The 17,139-nt window shown below is 40.8% G+C and overlaps 1 protein-coding gene across 1 annotated transcript; it reads right to left on the bottom strand.

Moving 5' to 3' along the window:
- Positions 1 to 587: 587 nt before the first annotated feature.
- LOC135522902 (very long chain fatty acid elongase 2-like) lies at positions 588 to 16,600 on the bottom strand. The gene is made up of 8 exons (XM_064949593.1): positions 16,376 to 16,600; positions 9,536 to 9,599; positions 8,444 to 8,631; positions 4,989 to 5,066; positions 3,742 to 3,913; positions 1,970 to 2,094; positions 1,620 to 1,754; positions 588 to 1,409 (listed from the first exon to the last, which is right to left on the bottom strand). Exons 1-8 carry the CDS (start codon positions 16,376 to 16,378, stop codon positions 1,311 to 1,313), a joined length of 864 nt encoding a protein of 287 aa, XP_064805665.1. The 5' UTR covers positions 16,379 to 16,600; the 3' UTR covers positions 588 to 1,310.
- Positions 16,601 to 17,139: the final 539 nt, after the last annotated feature.

Raw genomic sequence — 17,139 nt, 5'->3', positions numbered from 1 at the left:
CTGGCATTCTTCAAAATACACATAATAATAGCTAATAGCTGACACATCCATAGCTGACACATCCATAGCTGATAGCTGACACATCCATAGCTGATAGCTGACACATCCATAGCTGACACATCCATAGCTGATAGCTGACACATCCATAGCTGATAGCTGACACATCCATAGCTGATAGCTGACACATCCATAGCTGACACATCCATAGCTGATAGCTGACACATCCATAGCTGATAGCTGACACATCCATAGCTGATAGCTGACACATCCATAGCTGACACATCCATAGCTGACACATCCATAGCTGACACATCCATAGCTGATAGCTGACACATCCATAGCTGATAGCTGACACATCCATAGCTGATAGCTGACACATCCATAGCTGATAGCTGACACATCCATAGCTGACACATCCATAGCTGACACATCCATAGCTGACACATCCATAGCTGATAGCTGACACATCCATAGCTGATAGCTGACACATCCATAGCTGATAGCTGACACATCCATAGCTGAAAGATCATGGCTGATGAATTTCAGGGACGTGGTTCGTCGCCATAGAGCAAGGCAGACCATGTTCATTTATTTTTTTGAAGTACCTTTATTTTGTCTGTTTGCCGATAGCCATTCAAAGATATTGATCAGTGGTTGCATTTCTCAATGTATAAAGTCTACCAAAGTCGTCAGGAAAGCCTGTTCAATATTGCTTTTTCTAAAGACCCAGTCACCCAGTCATGTTTACCAGCACATGTTGTACCCGTAAACGAAGACATTCAAATACATTGTGATACATCAGGTATAAGGATCTGCAGTGTTTCTAAGGCATCTTTAGTTTAACAATGATTTCAGTGAATGCTCTGGACTGATATTTTTGATGAGTACACACTGTACACATGGGCTATATTCAATAAAGAAATAGCAAAGTAAATTGTCAAAGTATCGTGGAAATTGCTGATTGTATTCAGGTTTTTACACTATGAGAATATAAACTATGAATTGCATAGGTTACTGCGTGGTAAGGAATGGATGGAGTTTTCACACTTGCATTTCAGCAATTGAAAGTGCAAAGGAAATGAGCGCATCATTCCTGTACATACAGTATGTTACGCATATGTTGTCAAGCTCCAAGGAAACCAAATAAAGAATTTAATACAAAAATTAAGTACAAAGGTTTCTATACAAAAACGCAACATGCATACTGAAACTTATCCCTGTTTTGGAGCATTTTAGCAGTAGTGTCACGACATGTATAGATTCTGGTGGTTGTTGAAGTAGGTCGTTGTCTTGACAACCAGGTCCAAATACTACTTTCTCTTCTTGAAGCTGGTGCCATTGGTGGAGACAGAGTGGCCATTTGGGCGACTGGACTTGATGGATTCTTCTGGCCGTCTTTTTCTGTAGGTCTGGGATAAAATCGGTCAACTTTCGACCATTGAAGAATCAACATAAACATTCAGACATGCCTTTAAATGAATCCCTAGCGTAACAAAGAACATTGTCGTATTTGTGGACTTTTCCAATAATTTTAGACACATTTTTTTTTTTACCGTGTCCTATTATACAGAACACAGTTTTAATCCAGAGTTCATGGGAAGGTTAAGGCGCTACTGTACCTGGACGTAGAAGTTGACAAAAAGGATGACGAGGGTGGCCATGTAGGAGAACTGGAAGAGCAGGCATCCAACAGGGAAACCACAAGGGACGACGATTGCAGACAGGGTGTGTGTGATGGTCAGTATAAACTGGATCTGAGACAGACGGAGAGCAAAAAGGCGGAACCCCTCCGTCAGGGGTCTTATAACTCTAACATGCGTGGCATTTATTGTCCCATGTCTATGGTTAATGTAGGCCATTGCTCTTAGACTAGAAGAGTAGCTCCCTTCACTGTTCAAGTGAGATCATACAGGCGAGATTGATTATGAGCGCTCGTTTCATGAGAGGAATTTGCAACCGGTGTACTCACCAACTGAGCCTGAGTCAGGTAGCGCTTCCACCAGAGGTATTTCTGCATGGAGGGTATAGTGGACAGGCCATAGTAGGAGTACATACACACATGGATGAAACTGTTAAGAGTCGGCCCAAAGAAACCTTGGAAAAAAGATTTGGGACAAATGTATTATTGATTGACATACTTGACAAACCTTTCACATTGAAATTCAGCAGTTTGGTCTGTCACCAAGGCAACACAACTACAGTGAGAAAAATAATGAGACATATTTTGTAAATTGCTTGTAGCAGGGACATGTTAAAGTTGTTTATTTTATAACAGGACAGGACATGCTCACTCGAGTTTGCTCCTGGTTTTGGGCTTCTTCCTGGTGTAGTTATATATGGCCTGCTGGGATGAGATGACACTGCTGCCGGCCTCATGAGGGGGAGGGGCAGATCCCTTTATTTATTACATTTTTATTTTTATATATTTGTATTTTTTTGCCCCTTTTTCTCTCCAATTTCGTGGTATCCAATTGTTAGTAGTTACTGTCTTGTCTCATCGCTACAACTCCCGTACGGGCTCAGGAGAGACGAAGGTCGAGAGCCATGCATCCTCCGAAACAGAACCCAACCAAGCCGCACTGCTTCTTAACACAGCGCGCATCCAACCCGGAAGCCAGCTACACCAATGTGTCGGAGGAAACACCGTACACCTAGTGACCTGGTCAGTGCGCACTGTGCCCGGCCCGCCACAGGAGTCACTAGTGCGTGATGAGACAAGGATGTCCCTACTGTCCAAACCCTCCCTAACCCGAACGACGCTAGGCCAATGGTGCGTCGCCCCATGGACCTCCCGGTCGTGGCTGGCTGTGACAGTCTGGGATCGAACCCAGAGTCTCTGGTGGCAATTTGCAACCAGCCTTAGACCACTGCGCCACCCGGGAGGCCCCATTACATTTTTATTTAACCTTAATTTAACTAGGAAAGTCAGTTAAGAACAAATTCTTATTTACTATGACGGCCTACCCTGGCCAAACCCTAACGACGCTAGGCCAATTGTGCACTGCCTTATGAGACTCCCAATCACGGCCGGATGTGATACAGCCTGGAATCAAACCAGGGCCTGTAGTGATACCCCTAGCACTGAGATGCAGTGCCTTAGCCCTGCTTGAAGAACGTTGGCATAATCAGAAAAATAACAACTACCCCCATTGGGCTTCAACATTGAAGAATAGGTGTTAGAACATTTCCACAGGAAGAACATCAACCTTCAGCTCTCATCTAAATCTGACCCTAACGTCAACCTATATCAAAGATGGTGGATAAATGAAGATGTCCCACTCAGGCCCTTTGACATAGATATTTTTTTTTCCGGTCTACTTAAGCAGCTGGCTCTCCCATAGGCACCAATACATTAGCAGCTGGGTCTGGTCCATAGAGAATGATAGAGACCTAAAAGGTCGTATTAGCTGGAGTCCAACCGGGTCATAAGGAGGGATCAGCCAATCGTGAAGAAGAAAATGGACTCCTTTAAAATATAGGTAGCCTCAATGGCGTTGCCCATACTGTCACATAAGCTATAATGGCACAGATACAAAGATGAGTCTTCTATATATCTTTATGGTCTGGTCTGCTTAGTTCATTGACTGTATATGAACCAGAAAAAAGGAGCGAGTGAGATGTCTTGCTTCCCTCTTTCGTCTCTGCCTATACCACGCCCAAAGCCCCCTACTGATTCGCTCTTACATCAATCGAGTCCCTTTGATTCTAACAGTGATGTAGGTGGAAGTGGGTATGACCTACTCTGTCCACAGGGGATCCAGTTCAGAACACACCACCAAATGTTGAACATGGAGGCGTGGTGATAAACGTGCAGGAAGGTGATCTGGCTGTTCTTCTTCCGCAGCACAAAGAAGATGGTGTCCAGGAACTCAATCACCTTGGAGAAGTAGTACCACCACAGCACCTTGGCTACCTGGTGAGTTTATAGAAGAGCATGTAGGGGACTGTGCAGTAATATGGCAAGTACTTAATCAACTTCCCTTTCATGATCGTGTCTGTAACTATGACCCTCAACAAAACAAAAAACAAAAAAAGAAATGTGACCAAGATGTAATTTAAATATTTTTGTGCGGCAGTGGATATTCATTATTATTCTTTAATGTAACTGTAATTAAGTTATGTAATTCATTGTAATTCATTTAATTGTAATACATTGTAATTAACTCTTTGTGTTTTAAAAATTACACATTTGTATTCTTGCATATGTTGCTTTACGTTATCACATTCAGATATATATATTTTTCAAACTAGGGGGGGGGGTGCAGAAGATGGGGGATGGGGGGGATGCCATTTGTGGACACCAGCTGACAGAAATATATTATACAACCCATTCCCTTTGAAGTTGTAAGAGGTAACAGCATGTGATGGTACTCACAGATCTACTACCACTATTTTCCCAGGGAAAGCTGGACCTCTAGCCTTTCCTCACACTGTGGAACCAGCCTGATCTCGCCAGCTGACATAAATCATTCTCCATACTGAACAATATAATCCGTGTATCAGAGACCAGGCTGGTTGTCCGAGGCTACACAGCAAGGGCTTCAGCATATTTGACTTGAGTCACTAATAACTGATTTATACGAGCTCCATATACTGTATGTACTGTATTTGTATTTATTTTATTTATTTAACCTTTATTTAACTAGGCAAGTCAGTTAACGAGAGCCTCCAATATGAACAAACATAGCAATGATAGCATCTGTTGAGACACTTGACATTTGAGTGCAGGAGACATTGCATTTCTTAACTAGATGGTTGTAACGTTTTCTAATAAGTAGTAAGGGAACAACAGTCAACACGACATGACTCCTTTCTTCAAAATGTTAGGAGTAGGTTTGTGTTATTCATTAGATAGACTTCTGCATTTCTATGTCAGTGGTTTTCAGAGGCCAGTCATGGAGTAGACAGCAGAGCCCAACACAAGTGTTACTGAGGAAGGATAGAGGGTGGGAAGGAGTCACCACACACACACACACAGTGTTACTCACCCTGAGGTCGGCCTCCCCTGCCTCGTGAAGTCCCTGACACTGCAGACGGTAGCCTGCCGACAAGGTTGCCAAGACAAGCTGCAACCAAAACGCCACGGTCAACGTCACAGTATAACTCTCACCACCCCCCCACCACACACACAGTCATGCACCACTTCCCTTTAACACACACACACACCTTTACCCCCCCCCCCCCCCCACACACACACACACACATCTGTATCCCTGTCCTGACTGAATGAGCTGAGGCAGTAGCCCGACCCTCCCTGCCTTTCTCTGCCCTGTCAGTCTAACCCAGTGAGTAGTTGTAATGGTATTCGGTCACCCCTGTATAAACTTCCACAAAGAGGGATATATGACTGCTCTCCGCAACCTAACTGTGCTCAAGTGCTCTTTAAATAGATCTCACTGCTTGGAGGTCATTATTCTCAGACGACAGCATACATCCTCCCTCTCGCCCTTTCTCTACGTTTTAGTGAATGTATGTAGTGCACAAGTGTAGGATTCATACATAGACCAAGCTCTATTGAAAAACACTTTCAATGGAGATTCACAATTGAGCATAATTTTCAGTCTAGGACGAGGCTCCAGCTGTGAAACCATTTTTATATGTTTTTAGGCCAACTCCACTTACATGTTAGTCATTGAGCAGACACTGTTATTCAGAGTGACTTACAGGAACAATTAGGGTTAAACGCTTTACTCAAGGGCACATAGACATTTTTTTCCACCTAGTCAGCCTAAGGGACATGAACCAGCAACTTTTTGGTAACTGACCTAACACCCATAACCGCTAGACTACCTAGATTACTGGACTAAACGTGCAAACAATAAATGATTGCCTATCCAATATAGAGTGTATATTTGGTCCGATTGCACTTCCCAAGGCTTCCACTAGATGGCAACAGTATTTAGAACTTTGTTTCAGGCTTTTACTGTGAAGGGGGAGTGAATAAGAGCTGTTTGAATCAGGGGTCTGGCAGAAAGCCATTAGTTTAGTCACGCGCAGAGTTGAAGAGGAGTCTCTACTGCATTATGTGTTTCTAACATATCCTCCGTCTTAAACTGTTGGTGTGCACCACCTTTCACTTGACTTAACTTCACCATCTCACCTAGCCTGGAATCTAAGCTGATCTAGCATCTGGACCACTGCACAACTTGTTACTAGGATGTTTACAGATGTGCAAACTAGGATTTTACCAATACAGATATATAAAACTAGGATGTTACCAATACAGATATATAAAACTAGGATGTTACCAATACAGATATTTAAACTAGGATGTTACCAATACAGATATATAAAACTAGGATGTTACTAATACAGATATGTAAAACTAGGATGTTACCAATACAGATATGTAAAACTAGGATGTTACCAATACAGATATATAAAACTAGGATGTTACCAATACAGATATTTAAACTAGGATGTTACCAATACAGATATTTAAACTAGGATGTTACCAATACAGATATGTAAAACTAGGATGTTACCAATACAGATATGTAAACTAGGATGTTACTAATACAGATATATAAAACTAGCATGTTACTAATACAGATATATAAAACTAGGATGTTACTAATACAGATATATAAAACTAGGATGTTACTAATACAGATATATAAAACTAGGATGTTACTAATACAGATATATAAAACTAGGATGTTACTAATACAGATATATAAAACTAGGATGTTACTAATACAGATATGTAAAACTAGGATGTTACTAATACAGATGTGTAAAACTAGGATGTTACTAATACAGATATATAAATAGGATGTTACCAATACAGATATATAAAACTAGGATGTTACCAATACAGATATATAAACTAGGATGTTACCAATACAGATATATAAAACTAGGATGTTACCAATACAGATATATACAACTAGGATGATACCAATACAGATGTTACCAATACAATATATAAAACTAGGATGTTACTAATACAGATACTAATAAAAAAAACTAGGATGTTACTAATACAGATGTGTAAAACTAGGATGTTACTAATACAGATATCTAAACTAGGATGTTACCAATACAGATATATAAACTAGGATGTTACCAATACAGATATATAAAACTAGGATGTTACTAATACAAATATATAAAGCTAGCATGTTACTAATACAGATATAAAAACTAGGATGTTACTAATACAGATATATAAAACTAGGATGTTACTAATACAGATATGTAAAACTAGGATGTTACTAATAAAGATGTATAAAACTAGGATGTTACTAATACAGATGTATGAAACTAGGATGTTAATAATACAGATATATAAAACTAGGATGTTACTAATACAGATATATAAACTAGGATGTTACTAATACAGATGTATGAAACTAGGATGTTAATAATACAGATATATAAAACTAGGATGTTACTAATACAGATATATAAACTAGGATGTTACAAATACAAATATATAAAACTAGGATGTTACTAATACAGAGATATAAAACTAGGATGTTACCAATAAAGATGTATAAAACTAGGATGTTACTAAGACAGATGCCTTTGGACTTGTCTGACAGAGTAATGCTCTTTACACCTACTGTACTGTCACTAACAGACACTCTTTACACCTACTGTACTGTCACTAACAGACACTCTTTACACCTACTGTACTGTCACTAACAGACACTCTTTACACCTACTGTACTGTCACTAACAGACACTCTTTACACCTACTGTACTGTCACTAACAGACACTCTTTACACCTACTGTACTGTCCCTAACAGACACTCTTTACACCTACTGTACTGTCCCTAACAGACACTCTTTACACCTACTGTACTGTCCCTAACAGACACTCTTTACACCTACTGTACTGTCACTAACAGACACTCTTTACACCTACTGTACTGTCACTAACAGACACTCTTTAAACCTACTGTACTGTCCCTAACAGACACTCTTTACACCTACTGTACTGTCACTAACAGACACTCTTTACACCTACTGTACTGTCCCTAACAGACACTCTTTACACCTACTGTACTGTCCCTAACAGACACTCTTTACACCTACTGTACTGTCACTAACAGACACTCTTTAAACCTACTGTACTGTCCCTAACAGACACTCTTTACACCTACTTTACTGTCCCTAACAGACACTCTTTACACCTACTGTACTGTCCCTAACAGACACTCTTTACACCTACTGTACTGTCCCTAACGCACTCCATTTACAGATGCCCTTTCCCAGGGTTATGTTCATTGGGGTACGCAACAGAAAACGTTTCAAAATGTTTTGCAACAGAAAATTAAAATATACTATTCTTATTGGAGAAGTCAAGGTTGTCTCTCCCTGTCAGTCTGTTTCTTCCGTTTGATGCCTAATGAACACGAGCCAGGGTATAAAGGCACTCATATCCCCGACTCAGACATCTCTCTGACCTCTGAGGTTTGTCTTAGAACAACTTACCTCAACCAGCATGTACAGGGAGAGCATGGTCACAGAGAAGTTGTACACTTGTAAGACCCCCTTGAGTGAGTATGCTGGCCTGTTCCTCATGTATTTTGATCCCAGGTATACTGTGAGGAGGTAAAGGATGGTGAGGGAGAGGGTGGGGAGATATGAGTCCAACAGGAGCCATCCTCGTACCCTGGAGTCTAAGTGGAGAGGGGAGAACACAGTGAACAATCAGTGTTGGGATCATCATGCCATTCCATTATTCAAGCCATTACTGTTCAACCTGTCCTTAGCAATAAGATCTAACATTGCACTCTGCTTGAACTGATATGAAAAAATATATAGTATGTTATTCATGATTTTCATACGATTACAAATCCTTGTCGTAGCCTATATGGTTTATGTACTAAATACAAATCAAATTGTATTTGTCATGTCCACAGTTCACAGCAGGTATAAACGGTGCAATGAAATGCTTACTTGCAATCTCTCTCAAGAGTATAGTACAATATCAATAATCAATAACATCAATAATATCAATCATTGATAAAACCAAAAGATAACTGTTGACAAATTAGAATGCAGTAGAAGGCTATGACAGTGCTTGACAGGAAGGAATCCCAAACGTTTATTCTCTAGAACTCCATATAAAAGTAATTCCCTAAGACATGACTTTCTATCACGACCTCAAGGCAACAATTCTATCATAACTTACCTTGGACCAGGTATGTGTGTATAGGTATTCACATAGTAGGGTTATATAAAATAATGTGTACTCCATAACTGGCTATTTACTACTCTATCATAGAGGTATTACATAGGTTATTACACCTTAATAACACAGGTATATCCCTAAGTACTGTAAAATGTGTTAAAAGTTAATTAATGGGAATTGGTAGTATTCAGATGGGTCAATCTGATTACACACACCGACGTGTACCTAGACCGCTACTCTCCTGCGTGAGGTGAGCTTTGAAGGACTCTGTAATGTCAGTTACGCATCAGTTGATGCTACTCTGTCGTCTGAGCAGACATATTTGTAGTTTTGACAACCACATTTGTAGTTTTAACAAACATTGCAGTCTTCAATTGGAAAATACATACCTCTGTCTTCAAACAGGAAGTAAAAAAGCGCGTTTAACCGCTCGTCCAAACTTTCTAAATGGTTCTGAAAGTTAAAAAAAGAGAAGAGAAGTCACTTGCAATAAATGTGTCTGTGTGTCACCGTATGTCCATTTGTATGGCATTTATCAAAATAATGTACATCACATTATAGAGCTCATTTATCACATTATAGAGCCCATTTATCACCTTATAGAGCCCATGTATCACATTATAGAGCTCATTTATCACATTATAGAGCCCATTTATCACCTTATAGAGCCCATGTATCACATTATAGAGCCCATTTATCACATTATAGAGTTCATTCATCACATTATAGAGCCCATTTATCACATTATAGAGCCCATTTATCACATTATAGAGCCCATTTATCACATTATAGAGCTCATTTATCACATTATAGAGCCTTTTAATCACATTATAGAGCCCATTTAACAAAATAATGTACATCACATTATATAGCCCATTTATCACATTATAGAGCCTATTAATCACATTATAGAGCCCATTAATCACATTATAGAGCCCATTTATCACCTTATAGAGCCCATTTATCACATTAAAGAGCTCATTTATCACATTATAGAGCCCATTTATCACATTATAGAGCCTATATATCACATTAAAGAGCCCATTTATCACATTATAGAGCCACTTTTCATGTAAACAGTTGGATTTTAGATGCAGTGAATTACAAATAAAACAAGGTCCTCAAATGCATCAAAAAACATCTCAAAAGTGGTCTATATCAGATTCAATGACGACTCCTGTTCTTCAAGCTTCTTTGGGTTTTAGAAAAGCACTTAATAAATCCGATCTATTATTAAGCAATTGCCAAAATTTGGGTGGCAGGTAGCCTTGCGATTAAGCGTGTTAAGAGCATTGAGCCAGTAACCAAAAGGTTGCTGGTTTGAATCCCAGAGCAGACTAAGTGGGGTAATAATTTGTTGACGTGTGCTTGAGCATGGCACTTAACCCTAATTTGCTCCTGTAAGTCACTCTGGATAATAGTGTCTGCTAAATGTAAAATAGACTATTTCTTACAAACATTATTGTCTCTGGCTAAATGCCTTTGCTGCAAGGTGTTGGAAGTGGCTTATGTTCATATTGTATATGTTGGTCAGCCAACACAATATTTGTCGAGCCACAGTAACCGGTATCCTATACATAATGTCAGGGAGTGGTGTGTTGCTCTTTGCTCCCTATCTCTATCTCTTTCTCTCTGTCTTTCTCTTTTTCTCTGTCTCTCTATCTCTCTTTCTCTCTTTCTCTCTCTCTCTCTCTCGCTCTCGTTCTCTCTCCATCTCTCTATCTCTCTTTCTCTCTTTCTCTCTCTCTCTCTCTCGCCCTCGTTCTCTCTCCATCTCTCTGTCTCTCTCTCTCTCTTTCTCTCTCTCCATCTCTCTATCTCTCACACTGGGACACTGGAGAAAAGGTCACTAGGGGAAATGCCTCTCCTCTATTTGTCCCCCATTTCCAAGAGCTTTACTGTTTATTGATCCAGGCCACCGCGTTCTGCAGTAACAAAATGTCGGAAGGGCGACCTGGGGGGGACAAGCGGTAGGGGCCATATTGACATTACAGTCTACCTCCACCTTCTTTAGGAGATGGGCCGACACAGACCAAAGCTGATACGCTATGGGGTGTTGGGTTTCTGACGCAGAGGAGACAAGCACAATTTGTGACCTGTCCTCAGCTCTTTGGTGCCACCATATTGGCATCTCCTGTCCTGTACATGTCCAGGGGCACTTAGTGTCCCTTATCTCATTAAACTGAGCTGAGAGTTTAAACTATCCCTTAGGTCTATGGGCCAACAGAGAGACATACAGGACTGGCTACTTAGTTAGAGAGCCAGCAATGAAAGCCAGAGCACATGCAAATCTTGGAAATATTGTTTTTATTTACTATGGATAACCATCTTTCAAATACAGATGTAGGATTTTAATTTGATCACCCTGTTGCGGGGAATGTCAAACTTGTAGTATTTGAGGTTAAAAAGGCTTCTGTAGTTTGTAATTTGCTCTTTGAAATTACAGACTTGATTTGCCCCAATGAAAAATGTCCATTAATTATAATCCACATAATAATTCACATTTCCTGCTGCTGCAGGATTATTTTCCTGTTGTATCAAACTTGCTCAAATTAAGATCCTACCCTACATCTGTAATATATCAATGAGAAATGTAATCTCAGCACCCAGAACCAAATCAGCTGAGTAGTCTCGAAAGACTGTAAGAAAAGTAACTTTCATACATTTTGGTACCCATGCATGTCATTCTATGTTGCCCTCAAAGAACTAGCTTGTTGTGTAGTAGGTGTAGTTATAAAACCTATCCTCTGTTGTTTTCCAATCATTTACTTCGTCACCTGGCTGTCTTTAGTCTACTCTTTGTCTTTCTTTTACCCGGCCTAGCTTCAAACAGATACTCTGTTATAACTACTAGCTTTTGGTTCAGATTGTCAGTATCCCTCCCTACACTAAGTACAGTATCCCTCCCTACACTAAGTACAGCATCCCTCCCTACACTAAGTACAGTATCCCTCCCTACACTAAGTACAGTATCCCTCCCTACACTAAGTACAGTATCCCTCCCTACACTAAGTACAGTATCCCTCCCTACACTAAGTACAGTATCCCTCCCTACACTAAGTACAGTATCCCTCCCTACACTAAGTACAGTATCCCTCCCTACACTAAGTACAGCATCCCTCCCTACACTAAGTACAGTATCCCTCCCTACACTAAGTACAGTATCCCTCCCTACACTAAGTACAGTATCCCTCCCTACACTAAGTACAGTATCCCTCCCTTCCCTAAGTACAGTATCCCTCCCTACACTAAGTACAGTATCCCTCCCTACACTAAGTACAGTATCCCTCCCTACACTAAGTACAGTATTCCTCCCTACACTAAGTACAGTATCCCTCCCTACACTAAGTACAGTATCCCTCCCTACACTAAGTACAGTATCCCTCCCTACACTAAGTACATTATTCCTCCCTACACTAAGTACAGTATCCCTCCCTACACTAAGTACAGTATCCTCCCTACACTAAGTACAGTATCCCTCCCTACACTAAGTACAGTATCCCACCCTTCCCTAAGTACAGTATCCCTCCCTACACTAAGTACAGTATCCTCCCTACACTAAGTACAGTATCCCTCCCTACACTAAGTACAGTATCCCTCCCTACACTAAGTACATTATTCCTCCCTACACTAAGTACAGCATCCCTCCCTACACTAAGTACAGTATCCCTCCCTACACTAAGTACAGTATCCCTCCCTACACTAAGTACAGTATCCCTCCCTACACTAAGTACAGTATCCCTCCCTACACTAAGTACAGCATCCCTCCCTACACTAAGTACATTATCCCTCCCTACACTAAGTACAGTATCCCTCCCTACACTAAGTACATTATTCCTCCCTACACTAAGTACAGTATCCCTCCCTACACTAAGTACAGTATTCCTCCCTACACTAAGTACAGTATCCCTCCCTACACTAAGTACAGTATCCCTCCCTACACTAAGTACAGTATCCCTCCCTACACTAAGTACAGTATCCCTCCCTACACTAAGTACAGTATCCCTCCCTACACTAAGTACAGTATCCCTCCCTACACTAAGTACAGTATCCCTCCCTACACTAAGTACAGTATCCCTCCCTACACTAAGTACAGTATCCCTCCCTACACTAAGTACAGTATCCCTCCCTACACTAAGTACAGTATCCCTCCCTACACTAAGTACAGTATCCCTCCCTACACTAAGTACAGTATCCCTCCCTACACTAAGTACAGTATCCTTCCCTACACTAAGTACAGTATCCCTCCCTACACTAAGTACAGTATCCTTCCCTACACTAAGTACAGTATCCCTCCCTACACTAAGTACAGTATCCCTCCCTACACTAAGTACAGTATCCCTCCCTACACTAAGTACAGTATCCTTCCCTACACTAAGTACAGTATCCCTCCCTACACTAAGTACAGTATCCTTCCCTACACTAAGTACAGTATCCTCCCTACACTAAGTACAGTATCCCTCCCTACACTAAGTACAGTATCCCTCCCTACACTAAGTACAGTATCCCTCCCTACACTAAGTACAGTATCCCTCCCTACACTAAGTACATTATTCCTCCCTACACTAAGTACAGTATCCCTCCCTACACTAAGTACAGTATCCTCCCTACACTAAGTACAGTATCCCTCCCTACACTAAGTACATTATTCCTCCCTACACTAAGTACAGTATCCCTCCCTACACTAAGTACAGTATCCCTCCCTACACTAAGTACATTATTCCTCCCTACACTAAGTACAGTATCCCTCCCTACACTAAGTACAGTATCCCTCCCTACACTAAGTACATTATTCCTCCCTACACTAAGTACAGTATCCCTCCCTACACTAAGTACAGTATCCCTCCCTACACTAAGTACAGTATCCCTCCCTACACTAAGTACATTATTCCTCCCTACACTAAGTACAGTATCCCTCCCTACACTAAGTACAGTATCCCTCCCTTCACTAAGTACATTATTCCTCCCTACACTAAGTACAGTATCCCTCCCTTCCCTAAGTACAGTATCCCTCCCTACACTAAGTACAGTATCCCTCCCTACACTAAGTACATTATTCCTCCCTACACTAAGTACATTATCCCTCCCTACACTAAGTACAGTATCCCTCCCTACACTAAGTACAGTATCCCTCCCTACACTAAGTACAGTATCCTTCCCTTCACTAAGTACAGTATCCCTCCCTACACTAAGTACAGTATCCCTCCCTACACTAAGTACAGTATCCCTCCCTACACTAAGTACAGTATCCCTCCCTACACTAAGTACATTATTCCTCCCTACACTAAGTACAGTATCCCTCCCTACACTAAGTACAGTATCCCTCCCTACACTAAGTACAGTATCCTCCCTACACTAAGTACATTATTCCTCCCTACACTAAGTACAGTATTCCTCCCTACACTAAGTACAGTATCCCTCCCTACACTAAGTACAGTATCCCTCCCTACACTAAGTACATTATTCCTCCCTACACTAAGTACATTATTCCTCCCTACACTAAGTACAGTATCCCTCCCTACACTAAGTACAGTATCCCTCCCTACACTAAGTACATTATTCCTCCCTACACTAAGTACAGCATCCCTCCCTACACTAAGTACAGTAACCCTCCCTACACTAAGTACAGTATCCCTCCCTACACTAAGTATTCCTCTAAGATTTTCTCTATTGGCATTGACAAGGTTATCGTTAGCCCAATTTGTTAGTTCATAATATTTACGATCAAGAAATGAAATGGGGAAGGGTATTGGTAAAAAAACTGGATTTGTGGTCAAGCCAGAAGGGCCAGTTTAGGATTAACTGGGATTGGAGGAAAAGGAAGGAGATTTCCTCTTTAAAGAACAGAATTGGTTCTTGCTGACACAAGCACTCTACTAAAAGGGACCAACAAGCCAGACATTGCAAGGTATTGACGAAGTAAAAAAAGACAACGTCTCTATAGACGTTGAAAAAAATAAAGGGTTGAATACTGTAGGTATTAAATGGTGCTGAGCGATTAGTGCTTTTTGAGGTCGGTTCGGTTTCGGTTCAAATATTTAAAAAATAATGACAGTTTAATGACAGTTTCGATTTCGATTATACATTTTGTAAATAAATGCACTATGCATTATGTGGGTTGAATGCTGTAACAACACAGAATAAAACAATGAATAAAAGTCCCATGATGGTAGTGACTGCCCATTACTGCTTATCACTTATTGACCATCATTTATTCACATTACTTTACTAAAATATTTCAGTTGTTGTGTATATTACATTTGTTTTATATCATTATTTTATTACTTAATTCCAAGTCATCATCTCATCTCTATACAACTGCTGCCTACGCTGTCTGACAAAATCACTATTTTAGTAGTTCTTCAAAGTAAATAAGGCATACTTTTATGACTGCTGAATGCCAACTATCAGTCACTTAGATCATGTGTTTTCAGGTAGAGATACCTTGCGATGCAACTGCTCTCTATCCCTCTTGATGGCTCATTCTTGTTTCTTTTATGTAGCAGGCTAAAAGAAACACAGACCAGATAAGTAGGCACACAATGGATTATGATCATTGTAGTTAATTACCACGTTTTCTGCAATAAACTATGTAGAATATTAGCCTATTAGAAACTACAACTCCCTACAACATCGCAAAGTTCTTGCTTGATCTAGAGAAACTGTGCAATGAGTGCACAGAAAAAAATAAAGAAATGAGATTCAAATAATTTAACCTACATTGGTCAATTAGATGTTTAAAAACGAAAAATAACCGGGTTAATAGCGCAGCACTAGGTTTTATCATAATGTGCACACTGCACATAGTAATACATGTATTATTAAAATGCATATGATCTTTGCACCATGCAATAACATGCTACAATATAGGATAATATCTATTTCTATGTTTAGCCTTCTGCAGTGAACAAAATCAATTCCGGCATAATAAATGTGTAGCTAACTATTGAGTTTGCAATTTGCACTTTCCCATCGCCTGACCATCATCATTTGCACATTCCTTGCTGTTACTTAACTTTCCCAAGTATAAAAACACTGATAGTGCCTCTAATTCAAGTCTGACACAGGACTTCCAATAATTCAATGAAAATTCAGACAATCACACGAATCCGAGTTATTTCCCCAAAAGGTAGTCTATCTCCCTTCGATCGTGTTGTCACCTGTGTCAAACATCAGTTGACGCCCATACAAAATGCCGACAGTATAGCCGATATGTGTAGTGTGCTTACCATCTCTTTTTGCTGGATGTAGAAAGCCCTGTAATTTGTACCGCGAAGGTCAAATAGCGTTGAGATTGTGAGGCACGTTACCCTGGAGGGAGAGAGAGGTGGGCTCGAGGAGACAGAATGTGCGCTGTCCAGGGTATCTCAGAATCTGCTTTTAGCTCGCTCTGGCATGCATCCACAAACCCCACGAATTATGGTATGTCATATATGCGGGTCTGTGCTCTGTGATGCCACCACAGACGTGCAGGGCAGAGGGGCGGTAGGGGGATGCTAAAATGACCGACAGGGACTGCGGCCAATCATGGCGCACGCCAGCGTGGGCGCGCTTCTAGCAGCGGTGGTGAGGCAATCGAACCATACCATGGACGCTGCCGGGGTTGAACATGACTGGATGGATGGGATGGGTGGGCCGGCATTGTCTGTTTAGATGATGATGCTACTAAATCGGGTAATCACGCGTGAGACTGAGAGAACCACTGGATGACATGAACATAGGCTGCGGGTCGGGAAAAGGCAACATTATTGACCCGATCAAGGCAGGACGCTTTACAGGGTAAACCTACAGCGCTCATTATCTGCAATGGGATATGGCTTAAACGGATGTATCTCCCTTCTAACGCAACTATTCCATTCACACACACGCACACACGCACGCACGCACACACGCGCGCGCGCACACACAAATAAATGAACTGAAACAGGTCTAAAGACCTAGGCTCTATGCAAACCCTTTGCCTTCTCTTTTTGTTTAAACCAGCAATTTCCTA

The sequence above is a fragment of the Oncorhynchus masou genome, chromosome 30 (assembly GCF_036934945.1).
Source record: "Oncorhynchus masou masou isolate Uvic2021 chromosome 30, UVic_Omas_1.1, whole genome shotgun sequence".
NCBI lineage: Eukaryota > Metazoa > Chordata > Actinopteri > Salmoniformes > Salmonidae > Oncorhynchus > Oncorhynchus masou.
This window is presented reverse-complemented; position numbering and strand designations above follow the sequence as displayed.